Source organism: Schistocerca piceifrons, chromosome X (assembly GCF_021461385.2).
Source record: "Schistocerca piceifrons isolate TAMUIC-IGC-003096 chromosome X, iqSchPice1.1, whole genome shotgun sequence".
NCBI classification, from domain to species: domain Eukaryota; kingdom Metazoa; phylum Arthropoda; class Insecta; order Orthoptera; family Acrididae; genus Schistocerca; species Schistocerca piceifrons.
The window spans coordinates 812,968,690-812,983,513 of record NC_060149.1 but is presented as its reverse complement, the minus strand read 5'-3'; the positions used below and the strand labels follow the sequence as shown (position 1 = coordinate 812,983,513).

General features: G+C 42.6%; 1 protein-coding gene across 1 annotated transcript in view; it reads left to right on the top strand.

The window, feature by feature from the left end:
- The window catches only part of LOC124721646 (katanin p60 ATPase-containing subunit A-like 1), a 116,501-nt gene extending 104,841 nt beyond the window's left edge, over positions 1–11,660 (top strand). Inside the window, exon 12 of the mRNA XM_047246709.1 lies at positions 11,213–11,660. Within this exon, the coding sequence (XP_047102665.1) occupies positions 11,213–11,411 (199 nt within the window). The 3' untranslated portion in view covers positions 11,412–11,660. The remainder of the gene's footprint in view (positions 1–11,212) is intronic.
- The last annotated feature ends 3,164 nt before the right edge of the window (positions 11,661–14,824 follow it).

Genomic DNA, 14,824 nt, shown 5'->3' with positions numbered 1-14,824 from the left:
AAATTTTAGGCTCAGAGTTGGCAGTGCACTCTCAGGAAAAATAGTCGGGAGAATGGTGCCCTTACCTCTACATCTACATGATTACAATTAATGCTTAGTGTTTCACAGAGGGTTCATAAAACCAGTTTGACTATTTCTTGACCATTACACTCTTCAAATAGATGTGAGGCTGGATGTTTGTGTTGTCATCATCATTTCATCATCATCATCATCATCATCATCATCATCATCATCACAGCTTCGTTTGTGACTGTGGCTAGATTGGACTGTGTAAAAAAATTGGACTGAGTAAAAATTGAGACTTTGTATGGGCATTGATGGCCATGCAGTTGAGTGCCCCACAAACCAAATATCACCACTACCACTCTCAAATAGCATGTGGGAAACGTGAACACTTAAATCTTCCTGTGAGATCAGATTTCCCTCATTTTATCATGATGGTCATTTCCCGCTATGTAGAAGGGAGTTAACCAAATGAATATTTTGGCATTTGGAAGTGGGAGTTACGAATTTCGAAGAAAGATCTTGCTGCAATGAAAAATGCCTTTGTTTTAATTATTGCCTTTCCAGCTCACCATGTCTGTGATATTCTATCCCCTGTTTTGTGATGATACTGCAAACTTTTTCTGTGTCTTCACCAATCCTATCAGGTTGCACCTGTTAAGTTTTCTGCCGATGAAATGCTGTCTTTTTCTCTGTCTTCCTTCTCCTGCACACAAAATGTTTTGTGATGGTTCCAATTTAAGTTGATCATAATTGTAATTCCTAAGCATTTAGTTGAATCAGTTACCTTAAAATCTGTTTGATATATTGTGCAACCAAAATTTAACAGAATTTTTATTCCTCACATGGAGGTTCCGACTATTTCAGAGTCATTTTATCACTTTTTATACTATGCTACCTCAGGGGAACATATTAAGTGTTGTCCTTTTTGCAATAATCATCAACAGCAATGTGTCAACTGGCAGAAGACCTGTATCGTGCTCTTTACATGAACAATTTTTCAATATGTTATTTGGCTTCCAGTCTCAAGAGAACTGGTCGACAACTTGCCTACTTACCACACTGTGAAGCATTTCAAAACAAGAGGTCTAAAGGCTCTAAACATTTTAAAAGTGCCTGAGTGGCAGAAGCTGGGTGGCATGCAGATCCTTCTTGTTCTATCAAGGCTGGACTGTGCCACAACCATCCTATTTAAAGACCTTTGACTCTAGTTCACTATGAGGGCATTAGATAGATGACAGTAATCTTCAGGACAAGTCCTATTCATTGCCTCTGTGTCAGGGATGGGCAACTGCCTCAAACCTTTTGGGCAGAAGTTCCTAATAGTGCAACATGTGTATAGTCTGTCCCCCCAGCTTTTAATCATCTTGTCATACCATCTTCAGAACAAATTTATGTATACCAAAGAAGAGCAACAAGACCATTTAGAATTAGAGCAAAGAAGCTGCTTTCAGAGCTCAGTTTAATGATGTGAATGTTTTTGCACAGGTTGGAGGTAGTATCCCCTCTGGCTAGTAATGAGGCCAAGGTTACATTTAAATTTGACATGGTGCAACAAATTTTGTTCAAAAAAAAGAAAAAAAAATCTGGTGTACAAGGCCTTTGTAAGATTTTAGAGGAGATCCAAAATTCATAGATATTTACATTGATGGGCCAAAGCAGTGACATACTGCTGAGTAGTTTCCCGTGGCAGTGCCCTTGGGATTAGAGTTCCAGAAAAATTTACTGTCTGGGTTAAATGAGGTGCAATCAACAGAATAATTTTATCTCTATGTCCACTACAAACGTGTCAGCAAGTGAGCAAGCTGACACAGCAGCAAGGAATGCTTGCAAGGAAAGTAATACTGTCCTGTTCTGTACCCTGGAGTGCTATTATCTTGTTGTTGGGATGGAGAGTTGTGTGTCAGTCAAATGGTTCAAATGGCTCTGAGCACTATGTGACTTAACTTCTGAGGTCATCAGTCACCTAGGACTTAGAACTAATTAAACCTAACTAACCTAAGGACATCACACACATCCATGCCCGAGGCAGGATTCGAACCTGCGACCGTAGCGGTCGCTCAGTTCCAGACTGCAGCGCCTAGAACCGCACGGCCACTCTGCCCGGCGTGTGTCAGTCAGAGAATGTGTTGCTGAAGGTACAAAATAATGAATTTAGGCTGGTGAAGTCTATAGTTTCCATGGCAAATGCCATTCATCACATAAATGGAAATGGCTTTAACACTACTGAGAACAAGCACTGTCCTCTGACACACAGGCACCTCATCAGGCTTGACCAGTGGTATGTGGTGATTGTGGTGTACCAGTGTCAGTGTGCCACATCTTCCTTGTTGCATTTTGTATTCTGACAAGAGGGTAATAATTTTTCTTGATAACTGTTTTTCCAATGTTTTAAGTAATAAGGAGAAAAGCGTAGTAAATATATTAAGATTTTGTGTGTTGTCAGGACTCCTGCTCAAATTGTTGGGTAGGTTAATTTAATGTATTTGACTTGCTGTTTCATACTTTAATCAGTAATCAAGCCATCCATGATTATCTGAAACATTTTTACAATTTGGACTGTATATCCATTTCTCATTCAATATAAATTAGTTTAGAAATAAAAATAACAACTCACCAAATAATAGAGGTGTTCAGTCATTGACAGCTCACAAACAAACAGACAGACAACTTTCAGACACACACTTCTTTTACAAAGGAGAAAGAAGAGAGAGAGCAAGAGCAAGCACACTCCCCCCCCCTCCCCCTCCCCCCCCTCCCCCCCACACACACACACTAAATTGTGCTGGGACTGCAGTGCTACAGGGGAAAGGGGTAAGGGGTACAACAAAAAAACCAGGCAAAATTGCAGATTTCACTTTTTTTATTCCCTCAGTGCCTAGTTTTGGGCTGGGACCCATTTTCAAATCATTGTAACAGATAGTCAAAAATGTATTTCTGAAAATGCAAAAACCATGTCAAAAATGTACATGTATTATGAAGTGCAAATGTACAGTCACAGTGCATATAGATAATCTGGTATTTCCAAAAATGCGAAAACCATATAAAAAATGTATATGTATTATGAAGTGCAAACGTACACAGTCACAGTGCATACAGGTTGTCTGTATGCACTGTGACTGTCCGTTTGCACTTAATAGTATGTATACATTTTTGACATGGTTTTTGCATTTTCAGAAATACCATTTTGACTATCTGTTTCAATGATTTGAAAATGGGTCTCAGCCCAAAACTAGTCATTGGGTGAATAAAAAAATGAAATTGGTGACTTTGACTTGTTTTTTGTTGTACTGATTAACAGAAGTTGCTGATCTAAAATAATTCCAGCATGCTGGAAGTTCATTAGGGGTGAGGGGTATTGTTGAATGGAGTGGACAGGGGCAGACAAGGGGGTTGGGGAAGTGTGTCTGATGGCTTTTAAGGAGGCAGAGCAGATGCATGGGATAGGAATTCAGGAGGGAGAAGCAACAGGTACACGGGATAGAATGTGACAGGGGCAGCAGCATTACCAAGTTTGTGCATCACGTGGTGGTGGTGGTGACATGGGCGAGTGGATTGCGAGGGGGTACATAATAGAGACTGGGGAGTCTGAGGAAGTGTGTCAGTGCAAAATGAGGGGAGGTTGGGCAGGGGGCTAGTGAAGATTGATGCAAGGAGGATTCTGGGGATGAAGGATGTCATTAAAGAACAGTTCCCATCTGCATAGTTCAGAGAAACTGGTGTTGGGAAGGGGGCCACAGGTTGTGAAGCAGTTACTGGAACTGAGCATATTATCTTCATCAGTATGTTCCGCCAATGGGTAGTCAACAGTCAACTCTATTCTTGGCCATAGTTTGGCTGTTGCCATTGATTTGGGTGAACATTTGTTTGGTGATTGCGCTCTTAACATGCTGTGCAGAAATTGCAGCAGAGCTGTTATGACATGACTGCATTCACAGGTGGCCCTGCATCCGAAGTATAGAATAAGCCTGTGATGAGGCTGGAGTAGGATGTCCTGGAGGGGGGAGGGGGGATTATTGATACGCCCTCCATCCCTGCAGTCATGCCCTCCATCCCTCCACTCACACCCTCTGTCCTCCAGTCTCACCTTGCTCTGTTCTGTCACCCAAATCCAATCTTCCACATTCATGGCATCATTATCGCCATGCCCTCAGGTGCCCAGCATTCGTTTGCTGGGTAGGGGCGTGACAGCCGTGGGGTTCTTGAGCAGGGAAATGGTAAGTGCTGCCAGTCCCCTGTCACCATAATCTCTAGGCATGCTTCAGCGACAACTGTACAGGGTGGCACTGGAACGTTGTGTGTCACATGGACCGGGGATCTTGGCTTAACCACCCGGATCATGAGGATGGTAAAAACATGTATTTAAAAAAAAAAAAAAAAAAACTCACTCTCAAGGTGTGCTGCATGCTGAAGAAATGCACGATTTTTGAGGAGGAACAGTCACTAGTGGGGCGACCTCTGGGGAACCTGGTGCACATCAAATGTATATGGTTTACCCGGGCTAGTGGGACTTCTTTCCCCAGCTGCTCATGGGAACTCCATGAAGCCTAACGTTTCTGCCTCAGCAGTTCAGATGGTCCTTTGTGCAGTATTAACATGCAAACTCCTAAGAGGCCTCATGTGGCTAGTCCAGCTGTGACATCTCTTAATTTCAGGGAAAGGATTAACAGTAATGGACCACATCTTGTGATGAAACATGAGCACGGTTCTTTTGAAAAATTGTTGCCTTTCTGTATCCATAAAGCTCTGGAGGGAGTTGCAGGGCAACTCAAATCTATTGAGGGGCTGTGCAATGATACTCCCTGTTGAGACTATGAAGGCTCCCCATGGACTCGCATTCTGGAGGATGACGGTTCAATCTCGCATCCGGCCATCCTGATTAGGTTTTCCGTGATTTCCCTAAATCGCTCCAGGCAAATGCCGGGATGGTTCCTTTGAAAGGTCATGGCCAACTTCCTTTCCTGTCCTTCCCTAATCCAATGAGACTGATGACCTCACAGTTTTGTCTCTTCCCCCAAACAACCCAACCCCAAGGCTCCCCATGTAAACAAGCTGTTGCATGCCAAGCTACTTGGAGAATATCCCATCAGTGGATATGGGTACAAAAGAACTGCAACAGTAACAGGAAAGTGCACGGGTGATTTAAGTCCAAAATGTTATGAAAAGGGTTGATGGTGATCTTCAGAATCAATGTCATTTATTCTACATTCAGGTTGCCAGGGTATATTGCAGCACACTTTTTTTGCCTCTGAGTTAGATCTTATGTCCCAATCCAATGCACTGCTTCAAGTATCAGTGCTCTGGACACACCACTGCAGGGTGTTCCAGTCAAGCTACATGTGGAAGATATGGTACCACGGCTCATGAATCGGGTTTTCAGTGCACTGCCCCACCCGTGTATGTTAATTGCTCCCAGGCCCATCCGGTTTGGGGTGGGGACTATCCTGTCTTCGCCGAAGGAAAGAAGATTCACTTGTGTCTCATACTCTGGCACAAATGAGGAACTGAAGGTCACTCAGCCACCAAGTTTTGTGAAGTCTTTTGCCTTGACATTGAAGCAGGCTGTCCAGATGATCAATGTTGGCACTCAGATTATGAAGGTTCATCAAGAAACATCTACCTGCAGCTGTAAATGCAGCTGCCAGCCTGTGCACAGTGACAGAATGTGCTTTGGGTATCTGCAACTACACTGAAGAGCCAAAGAAACTGGTACACCATCCTAATATAGTGTAGGGCACCCATGAGTACTCACAAGTGCCACAACACAATGTGGCATGGACTCAACTAATGTCTTAAGTAGTGCTGGAGGGAATTGACACCGTGAATCCTGCAGGGCTGTCCATAAATCCATGAGACTACGAGGGAGTTGAGATCTCTTCTGAAGAACACATTCCAAAGCATTCCAGATATGCTCAATAATGTTCATGTCTGGGGAGCTTGAAGCCATCTGAAGTGTTTAAACTTGGAAGAGTGTTCCCGGAGCCACTCTGTAGCAATTTTGGACATGTGAGTTATCGCATTGTCCTGCTTGAATTGCCCAAGTCCGTCAGAATGCACAATGGACATGAATGGATGCAGGTGATCAGGCAGGATGCTTACATAAATGTCACCTGTCAGAGTCATATCTAGACATATCATGGGTCCCATATCACTCCAGCTGCATACGTCCTACGCAATTACAGAGCCTCCACCAGCCTGAACAGTCCCATGCTGACATGCACGGTCCAAGGATTCATGAGGTTGTCTCCATCTGCTTGATGCAATTGACTTGGCTAACCAGGCAACATGTTTCCAGTCATCAGCAGTCCAATGTTGGTGTTGATGGGCCCAGGTGAGGCATAAAGCTTTGTGTCATGCGGTCATCATGGGTACACGAGTGGGCCTTCACCTCCGAAATCCCATATCAATGATGTTTTGTTGAATGGTCCCCACGTTGACACTTGCTGATGGCCCAGCATTGAAATCAGCAGCAATTTATGGAAGGGTTGCACTTCTGTCACCTTGAATGATTCTCTTCTGCCATCGTTGGTCACATTCTTGCAGGATCTTTTTCTGGCCACAGTGATGTCAGAGGTTTGATGTTTTACTAGATTACTGATATTCGTGGTAGACACGTGAAATTTTCATACAGGAAAATCCCCTCTTCATCACTACCTCAGAGATACTGTGTCCCGTCACTCGTGCCCTGATTATTACACCACGTTCAAACTCACTTAAATCTTGAAACCCTGGCATTGTAGCAGCAGCAGTATCCGTAACAACTGCGCCAGACACTTGTTGTCTTATGTAGGTGTTGCTGACTGCAGCGCCATATTCTGCCTGTTTACATATATCTGTAATTCAATATGCATGACTATACCAGTTTTTTGGTGCATCTTCCCCAGTGGTATTTCAATAGAGATGCTCCTCTTGTTGTTGTGTACAGATTTGATAAATATGGGGCTGAGTGCATGCTTCTGCACTGCAACAGTGTTGTACTCTCAGTACCTCACTTTGCTTTCTGGCCCTTGCGCACGATATTCAATGGGAAGTGGTCAAAGACTTGCAAGTCGGTGATCACTTTCTGATCTGGATCCACCAGGCAGATTGGTGCCCAACAGATAACAGCAATGGGCACTCAGTAGAGGATAATAGACACTTTACAGCAGCCTTGCAGAGTTTGAACTCTGAACAGTGTCCAGGAATGGGTGAACACCTATTAATGAAGTGACTGACCACACCGCTGAAGCATTGATTCAGCAGTTCCCTGGACAACTGTAAAGGCCACCTGTCCCTTGGTGGAGCAAGTACTGCCTCTCTGCAATCAGGCCCAGCTAGGCTGCTGTTCTGCTTAGGTTCAAGTGCCGCCAACTGCATAGAACCTCACTGCCTTTCGGGTGGCAAGGGCTGAATGCCACTGAATTACTTGAGAGAGCAAGAAGATATCATGACTATGGTTCCTGAACACCATTAGCCATTCCACAAAGAGTACCGTTTTATGGCAGACAATCAGGAGGATTTATGAGAGATCAGGGAAGTGCCCAGTGGCTGCCATACTTCGGAATGGCACTCTCCAAACCAGCCTGCGAGACATTTTCCAGACTGTGGCCGCCTATTTTGCCACTGTTATTGCCACTGCCAGTCATGATCCAACTTTCCAGTGCCACAGGCCACAGAGTGACTGCTGAGAGGGGCAGTTGGGACTTCTAGTCCACAACTGATGAAGAGTACAACTGTTCCTGGTCCATGTGGGAGCTGGAGTCTGTGTTGTCTGTGGCTCATGATACATCTGCTGATCATGATACAATCCATTATAGTATGCTACAGCACCTCACAGGGTGAAGCAAAGAAATTCTCCTTTTCCTTTTTAATGTCATTTGAGCATCAGGTTACCTTCCTGACTCGTGGAGAGAGGCAATTTTAATTCCTCTTTTAAGACCCGGGAAAGACAGCACATGCCTGAGTAGTTATTATAGTGTTGCCCTCACTAGCTGCATGGGGAAGACCTTGGAGTGGATGGTCAACCACCGCCTCATCTGAATCTTAGAATCCAGGCAGCTCCTTAGTCGCTTTCAGTGTGGGTCCAGGAGATACTGCTCCACCTATGATAACCTGTCCTTCTGGGAGGTGTCTGCACTACACACTTTCCTGCACCAGCATCACCTTCTGACTATATTTTTTGAAATTTAGAAGGCATATGATATTACTTGGAGGCATTGTATCTTTGGACAGCTCCACAAATGGGGTTTTTGTGAATGCCTTCCCATTTTTATTTGACCCTTCCTCTTGCCACACTATTTTTAATACCAAGTCTATCATGTCCTCTCTGCTTAATTTGAGCGGGAGAACGATGTCCCTCAAAGCTGTGTTTTAAATGTGACTGTCTTCGCCATAGCTATTAATAGTATTGTGTCAGTTAAATGTCCTGTCCAGTGTTCCTTGTTTGTGGGTGATTTCTGTCTTTTGTTCCTCTCCAAGCCTTTCAATGAAAATCTGTCATTTCCAAATAACTCTTTGTTGATTGGATGAATGGATGGAGGAGTGGGGTTTTAAGTTTTCAAATAAAAAATCTGTGTGCATTCTTTTTAACTATTTCCATTCTGTTTTAATCTTTCCTGAATTGAGGATGAGGGAAACTGTTCTTAATTTTAAAGACACAGTGATGTTTCTGGGCCTCATATTTGACTCGAAGCTTACATGTTAGCCACACCTTAAAGGCCTGAAAAGACAGTCCCTCAAAGTGCTGAGTATTTTAAAATGTCTGAGCCACAATTCATGGGGGGCAGACAGGACTTGTCTGCTCCAGTTTTACTGAGCCTTCATGTGATCTCAGCTTGATTTTGGGTGCACAGTGTATTGGTCTGCAAGACCTTCTTGTTAAAAGGTGTTGGACATGGTGCACCATGAAAGGATTCGGCTGGCCATTCAGGTGTTCCGAATAAGCCCCATCCCGAGCCTCTATGCTGATGCTACTGAACCACTGCTTAACATCTGGCGACGGGTGCTCATGGTGTGCCAGGCATATAAAATGGTGTCCATGCCATACATCTCTGCCATTGCTCGACCTCCAGTGGAAAGGTTTTTTCCTAATTGGCAGCCAGTGATGAGACCCTGTTCACATGAAGGATTGCTTTATAGAGATTTGTGGTTGGTTTTAATGTTTTACATTGGGGATGGAGCAGATTTCCATCTTGGCTCCTCCAGAGGCCCAGACTTGACGAATTGTATGAAAGATTGAACCCTAGATCTTACATTTCAATCTCTGTTTTCTACAGTTTTAGATAGGCAGTGTGATTTTACAATGGTGTACTCTGATGGATCCAAACAACAGGACCCCCTTGGCTGTTCCATAGTGTTCCTAAACTGTGTCATGAGGATTCACCTTCCTCACACCTATATCATTTTTTCAGCAGACTTGCATGTGATACTGAAATCGCTATAGCAGATGTGATGTGTTCAGGACACAAGGTTTCTCGTCTGCTCTCATTCCCTTAATGCACTGAATCATTGCAGAAATTTTATCCATCTGAGAAATTGTTGCACTGATATATGATCAACTGTATTTCCTTCAGTGGTGGGGGAAGCAGGAGTCATTTTTCTGGGCAGCAGGGCATGTGGGTATTCAATTTTGGAAGGAAGAATGAACAATAAGCTGTGGTCAATGAAGTCAAGTATTCCTCCAACCAGTGACTCGAGCAGGCTGAAGTGATCCTTAAATGCCTCTGGTCACTGTTGTCTTAAACATGGCTTCTTACAACAGCAAGAGCCCCCCGCGCCCCGCTGCCGCCCCAGTTTGTGATGCCTGTAGTGTGCAAATCACTGTACACCATATTTTAACTGAGTGCATTCTCTATCATAATGAGAGGGCAGAACTGAATCTTGGTGGGGATCTAACCTCTATTTTAGCTGATGACGAGGTGAGTGTGGTCAGAGTTTTAAGGTTTTGTGATGTTTCTGGACTCTGGCCTCAGCTTTTAGGCTGGAGGTTTTTGTGTGTTGCGGTGTGGCTGGCTCATCTTTTCTTCTTCCTGCAATCAGCCAGCCACGGCCAGCTGCTATGTTGCTTTAGCTCCTACCACTTCCTCCTGTTTTAGTGTTGATATGAGACCTTCTTTTCATACTTCAGTGTGGGTGCACATATGATTTGCCGCAGTTTTGTCACTTTCAATTTCCGTTGCTGTTTTTGATCTTGTTTGATGCATTTTGCTGCCACTGATCTTATTATTTTTGTCCAGGCATTAAAGACCTTGCAATCGTGCACACGAACCACTGTATCCATCATCATCCACCATGAACTGCACAAACTAAACGATGCCAGTTCCCATGTCACATTCTTATTCTGGGCACCTGCTGTCTTTCCCTCCCACGTTCCTATCCCGTGTACATGCTGCCTCACTTCCAGCCATCAGCCACCCTTCCACAACCCTGCCTTCTGCTGTCTGTTTCCTTTCTCCCCTCCCCCACTCTACCTGACAGAACTCTCACCCCCAATCGAGCTTGAGAATTGCAGTCATAGCACAGTGTTTCAACCAGCACAATGTAGCTATACATGTATACATATGTGGTGATTGTATGTGCGTATACTGTTACCCAACATTTACTTGTTCCCACAGTTGCTGACTATTTCTACGTTTTTATTAGTGTTTTAGCCAGCCACTTGTACCAGGGAATAACTTTAAAACTTTCTTCAGCTAATTTACCTTTTTATTTCATGACTATTTTGTAGTTTTATTTAAGCACAAGGAAAATGGATGAATTTACATGTGAATACACATGTTCCCATGTGTGACTATTAGCCATTTAAATATGTTGTTGTGCAACCACTGTCTCTACTGTCATTGCTAGACAGTCTTTAAATTGTCTAGTATGTGTCCATGGACTGTTGTCCCAAGAAGATTGTGTAAGAGGAAAGGCTTCTCAATAAGCATTTAGTTCATATTCTGCAAGGATCCTGATAAAACTATACCATTTAGCACCCTTAAACCACTGTCACAGTCATTAGCAAATAAAAATTTAAAAGCTGCATTCTTTTCATTTGGTATACAATTTATATTTTGCCAACCATATAGAAAAATGTTCTTCACACATTTCACCCTAATACATGCACTGCTTAAGACAAAAGAATTCATTTCACTAAGTGGATGTCCATGAAATTTTCAGCTCATTAACTGAATAGGGGCTTATTTATGGGCTGAATCGTTTCTGTACCAAATGTTCTCTCTTGTTACAGTGATGCATCAATGATGTCAATGAGACGCAAAATTGCAGGGTTACGGCCAGACCAAATTAAGCAATTGCCTAAAGAAGAACTAGACCTCCCTGTAACAATGCAAGATTTCCAGGAAGCATTAGCGAGATGTCATAAAAGTGTCTCCAAAGAAGATATTAAGAAGTTTGAGAAATGGATGGATGAGTTTGGTTCCACGTGATGGAAACTCATGTAACCTTGTTTGGCTACAGAATAATTGGTGATGTACATCTTCTGTAACATAACTATTCTGTCAATGGGTTTGAGTGCCAATTGCCAATATCTGAGAGGTGTTCTGCATTACTAGTTAAATGTAACCACATTAATAAAACAACTTAAGGATGCATCTGTTCCAACACATACAATAATGTTTCAGTAAATGTTAAATTTGTCAGCTGCAAAATTTGAAATAAATTTATTTTATGATTAATCAACTGTTTGTTTCTTGAAGTTTTCCCAGCAGATAGAATACTCCGTCAGCTTTCGGGCATGCATATTTGCATCAACTGATTGTAATTTAGTCTCCAACTCACTTTGAAGTGGCAGTCCAGTTATCATCTGAAATATCAGAAGAAATAATTTTGTCCTGGATGCATGCCCAAAAGATGAGGGAACAGCTATTTGTTAATTTAACACATTTGATACTAGAATAAATTATCAGTTAAACTTTCATGACTTGTGATAGGAAGAGCATTTTTTGTCTTGGAGTATTTACTTTTGTGTACCATGTACATAAATGGATATCATAGTAATACAACGTAGCCGATGTGATGAAGGTTGCCAAGTTCCCTATGTATGCAGAAAAGTTGCTTTTTTGTCATTAATTATAACAACACACATTAGTCTCTGGAATACTGCTTACCTCTCAAACATGTTTTTATTTCATCTTATCAGTGTATTTACATTGTGAATCATTAATTTTGACAATTCTTTTATATATTTGAAAACCCGAATAATGTTGACAGGTCTATACTCATCTAATTGTGCAGAAGGATTGTCCTGTTGTAAACAGAAATACTGGTTGATTATTACAGAAAACAGATTTCTTATTTTTCTGTATTTAAATTTTCATGTACTTCATGAAATCATATTTCTGTTAGCAAAAATACTGTTGTCTATTCACAGAACACTGATTTAAAAACACCACACTGAACTTGTGTTCTCTGTGGTTCATAAGTGGCATGCATTGCTATCTGTGACTTGGCTGAATATCTTGATGATGATGATGATGATGATGATGATGATGATGATTATAAATACTTAGAGAACCTTAAAGAACTGTATGCCCTTTCTTCAGAGAGGAAGGAGAGTTCAATTGGGGAAATTTAGAAGGGAGGGGAAGGTCACTCAGCTCCTATTTTGAGAGGAATCCAGCTGTTACAAGAAGGACCTTTCGACACCATCACACCAGGTAGGTTCCTTTTAGCTGAGGGCCTGAGTGCCCTGACAACAGATCATCACGCTACATTTCCTCAATAATTGCTCTTTCCTCACATAAGCCTATAATCTAGTTTGTTAATATTGGCACCTGCTGAAGGTAGGTACTATTTGGTCAGCCTTTCTCTCTCTCTTTGTAACAATTTTCCCACCTTAATTTTCCATGTGATACGTTAAATTCCTAAAGAATTTTTAAAAAGACATTTGATATCAGCTGTTATTCATTTTTTTATACTGATTATTAGTCCCAGAAGACACAATTGAACTGCTTAGTGCTGAAAGGCAACATGTCCAAGTTTCCTACTTTTACACAAGAGAGGGAAAAAAACAATTTAGTGCAGTTGATCTTTTGACATGTGTTTCTGTTTTTTGATGTAGGTATACTTGCTTATTATATTCATGTAAAAGTCACATATGACGTAAGGGGAAACGGGGTGGCTTTGTTGGTGTTGGACAGACCTGCTGAAGGCATATGATACCACCTGGTGACATCACATCCAATCTACACTGCATGAGTGGAGTTTCTGGGCAGTTTACCCATTTTCATCCAGAATTTCCTCTCTCTCTGACTTTTTCAGTTCCAGATAGGTTCGACTCTCAGCAACCAACATGAGCATGAAACTGGAGTGCCATAAGGATCGGTTCTAAGCATAACGCTGTTCGCTATCACCATCCATGGTATCTTAAATGCAGTGGGTCCCACAATCTCTCTGTCACTGTATGCGGATGAACTTTGCCTGATTATGCCTCTGCGTCACTTTGTACTGCTGAGGGCCAACTTTAGGGGGCTGTCTGGAGAGTTCATGACTGGGCCTTGAATCATGGCTATTAATTTTCTCCTGCAAAATCATGTTGTGCATTTTTCCTGACTTCAGACTGCACCCGCACTCAGAAATTTATCTTGGTGACCATGTACTTGAAGTCACCGACAGTCTTCAATTCTTAGGTATTTTATTTGATGACAAGCTAACTTGGCTGCCACATGTACACTTGCCTAAGGCAACTTGCTTGAAGAAGCTGAATGCTCTCAATTTTCTTATTACTACCTCCTGGGACACTGATTACATTGTCCTGAGGTTTTACAAGGTGCTGATGTTATCCGGCTTTGGACTATGGATGTGTTGCCTATAGGTCAGCAGCACCATCCATACTGAGCTTTGAGGGTGCTCTTCACCACACTGGCGTGCAGTTGGCAGCAGGGGTCTTCTGTATGAGCCCTGTTGACAGCCTACTAGTGAAAGTCAGTGGCCCACCACTGCGGTTTAGGTGACAGCAGCTTCTGGCAAATTATGCAGTTACAAGTCAGATGCATACTCACCCATGTTACTCAACTCTGTTCTCCAACCAACAGTTGAGACTGTGCATCACCCAAACTGAGTAGACCAGCTGGTGTCCAACTTGATACACTACTGAAGGACCTCCAACAGCCTCCTTTAGTCTGCATTTCTAGAGCTCCCTCTCAACACCCTTTGTGATCTGAGCCCTGTCCTGTGATATGGATGAACCTCTTTTGTGGCCCGAGGATGATGCTGATCCTACCCTTCTCCAGCACGTGTTTCATTCAGTCCTCCACGATTATTCAAATTTGGTATGCATCTACATGGATGGATCAAAGTCAACAACAGGGTTGGTTATGCTTTTTACTTATGCTGAGAATGTGCAGCTTATACACTGCTGAGGCTTCCACATCTTAGGCTTTGCGGTAAGTCAAATCCTTGGCCACAAAGAACTTTCTGATCTGTAGTGATTCCATAAGTTACTTAAAAAGCATATCCCTCTGCTATTCCAAAAATCTTCTGGTTGCCAATATCCAGGGTCTACTGGTTGACCTCTACAGCTCTGGAAAGTTGGTGACCTTCATCTGGACACCAAGCCACATAGGTATTCCAGGAAATGAACTTGCCAATCATCTAGCCAATGATTCAGCTTCAGAAGATCAACTTGACATCAGAATACCAGCACCAACTTATGATTACTACTTCAATCCAATATTTTAAGGCTCTGGGAATTGTAATGGCAGGATACTACAGCCTAAATTGAGAGGGATTAAAGGGTTCGCTGGGGTGTGGCTCACATCTTTCCAGGCCTCTCAGAAATATGCCATTGTGTTGCGCCACCTACACATTGGCCACAAGAGATTCCCCCATGAGTTCCTAC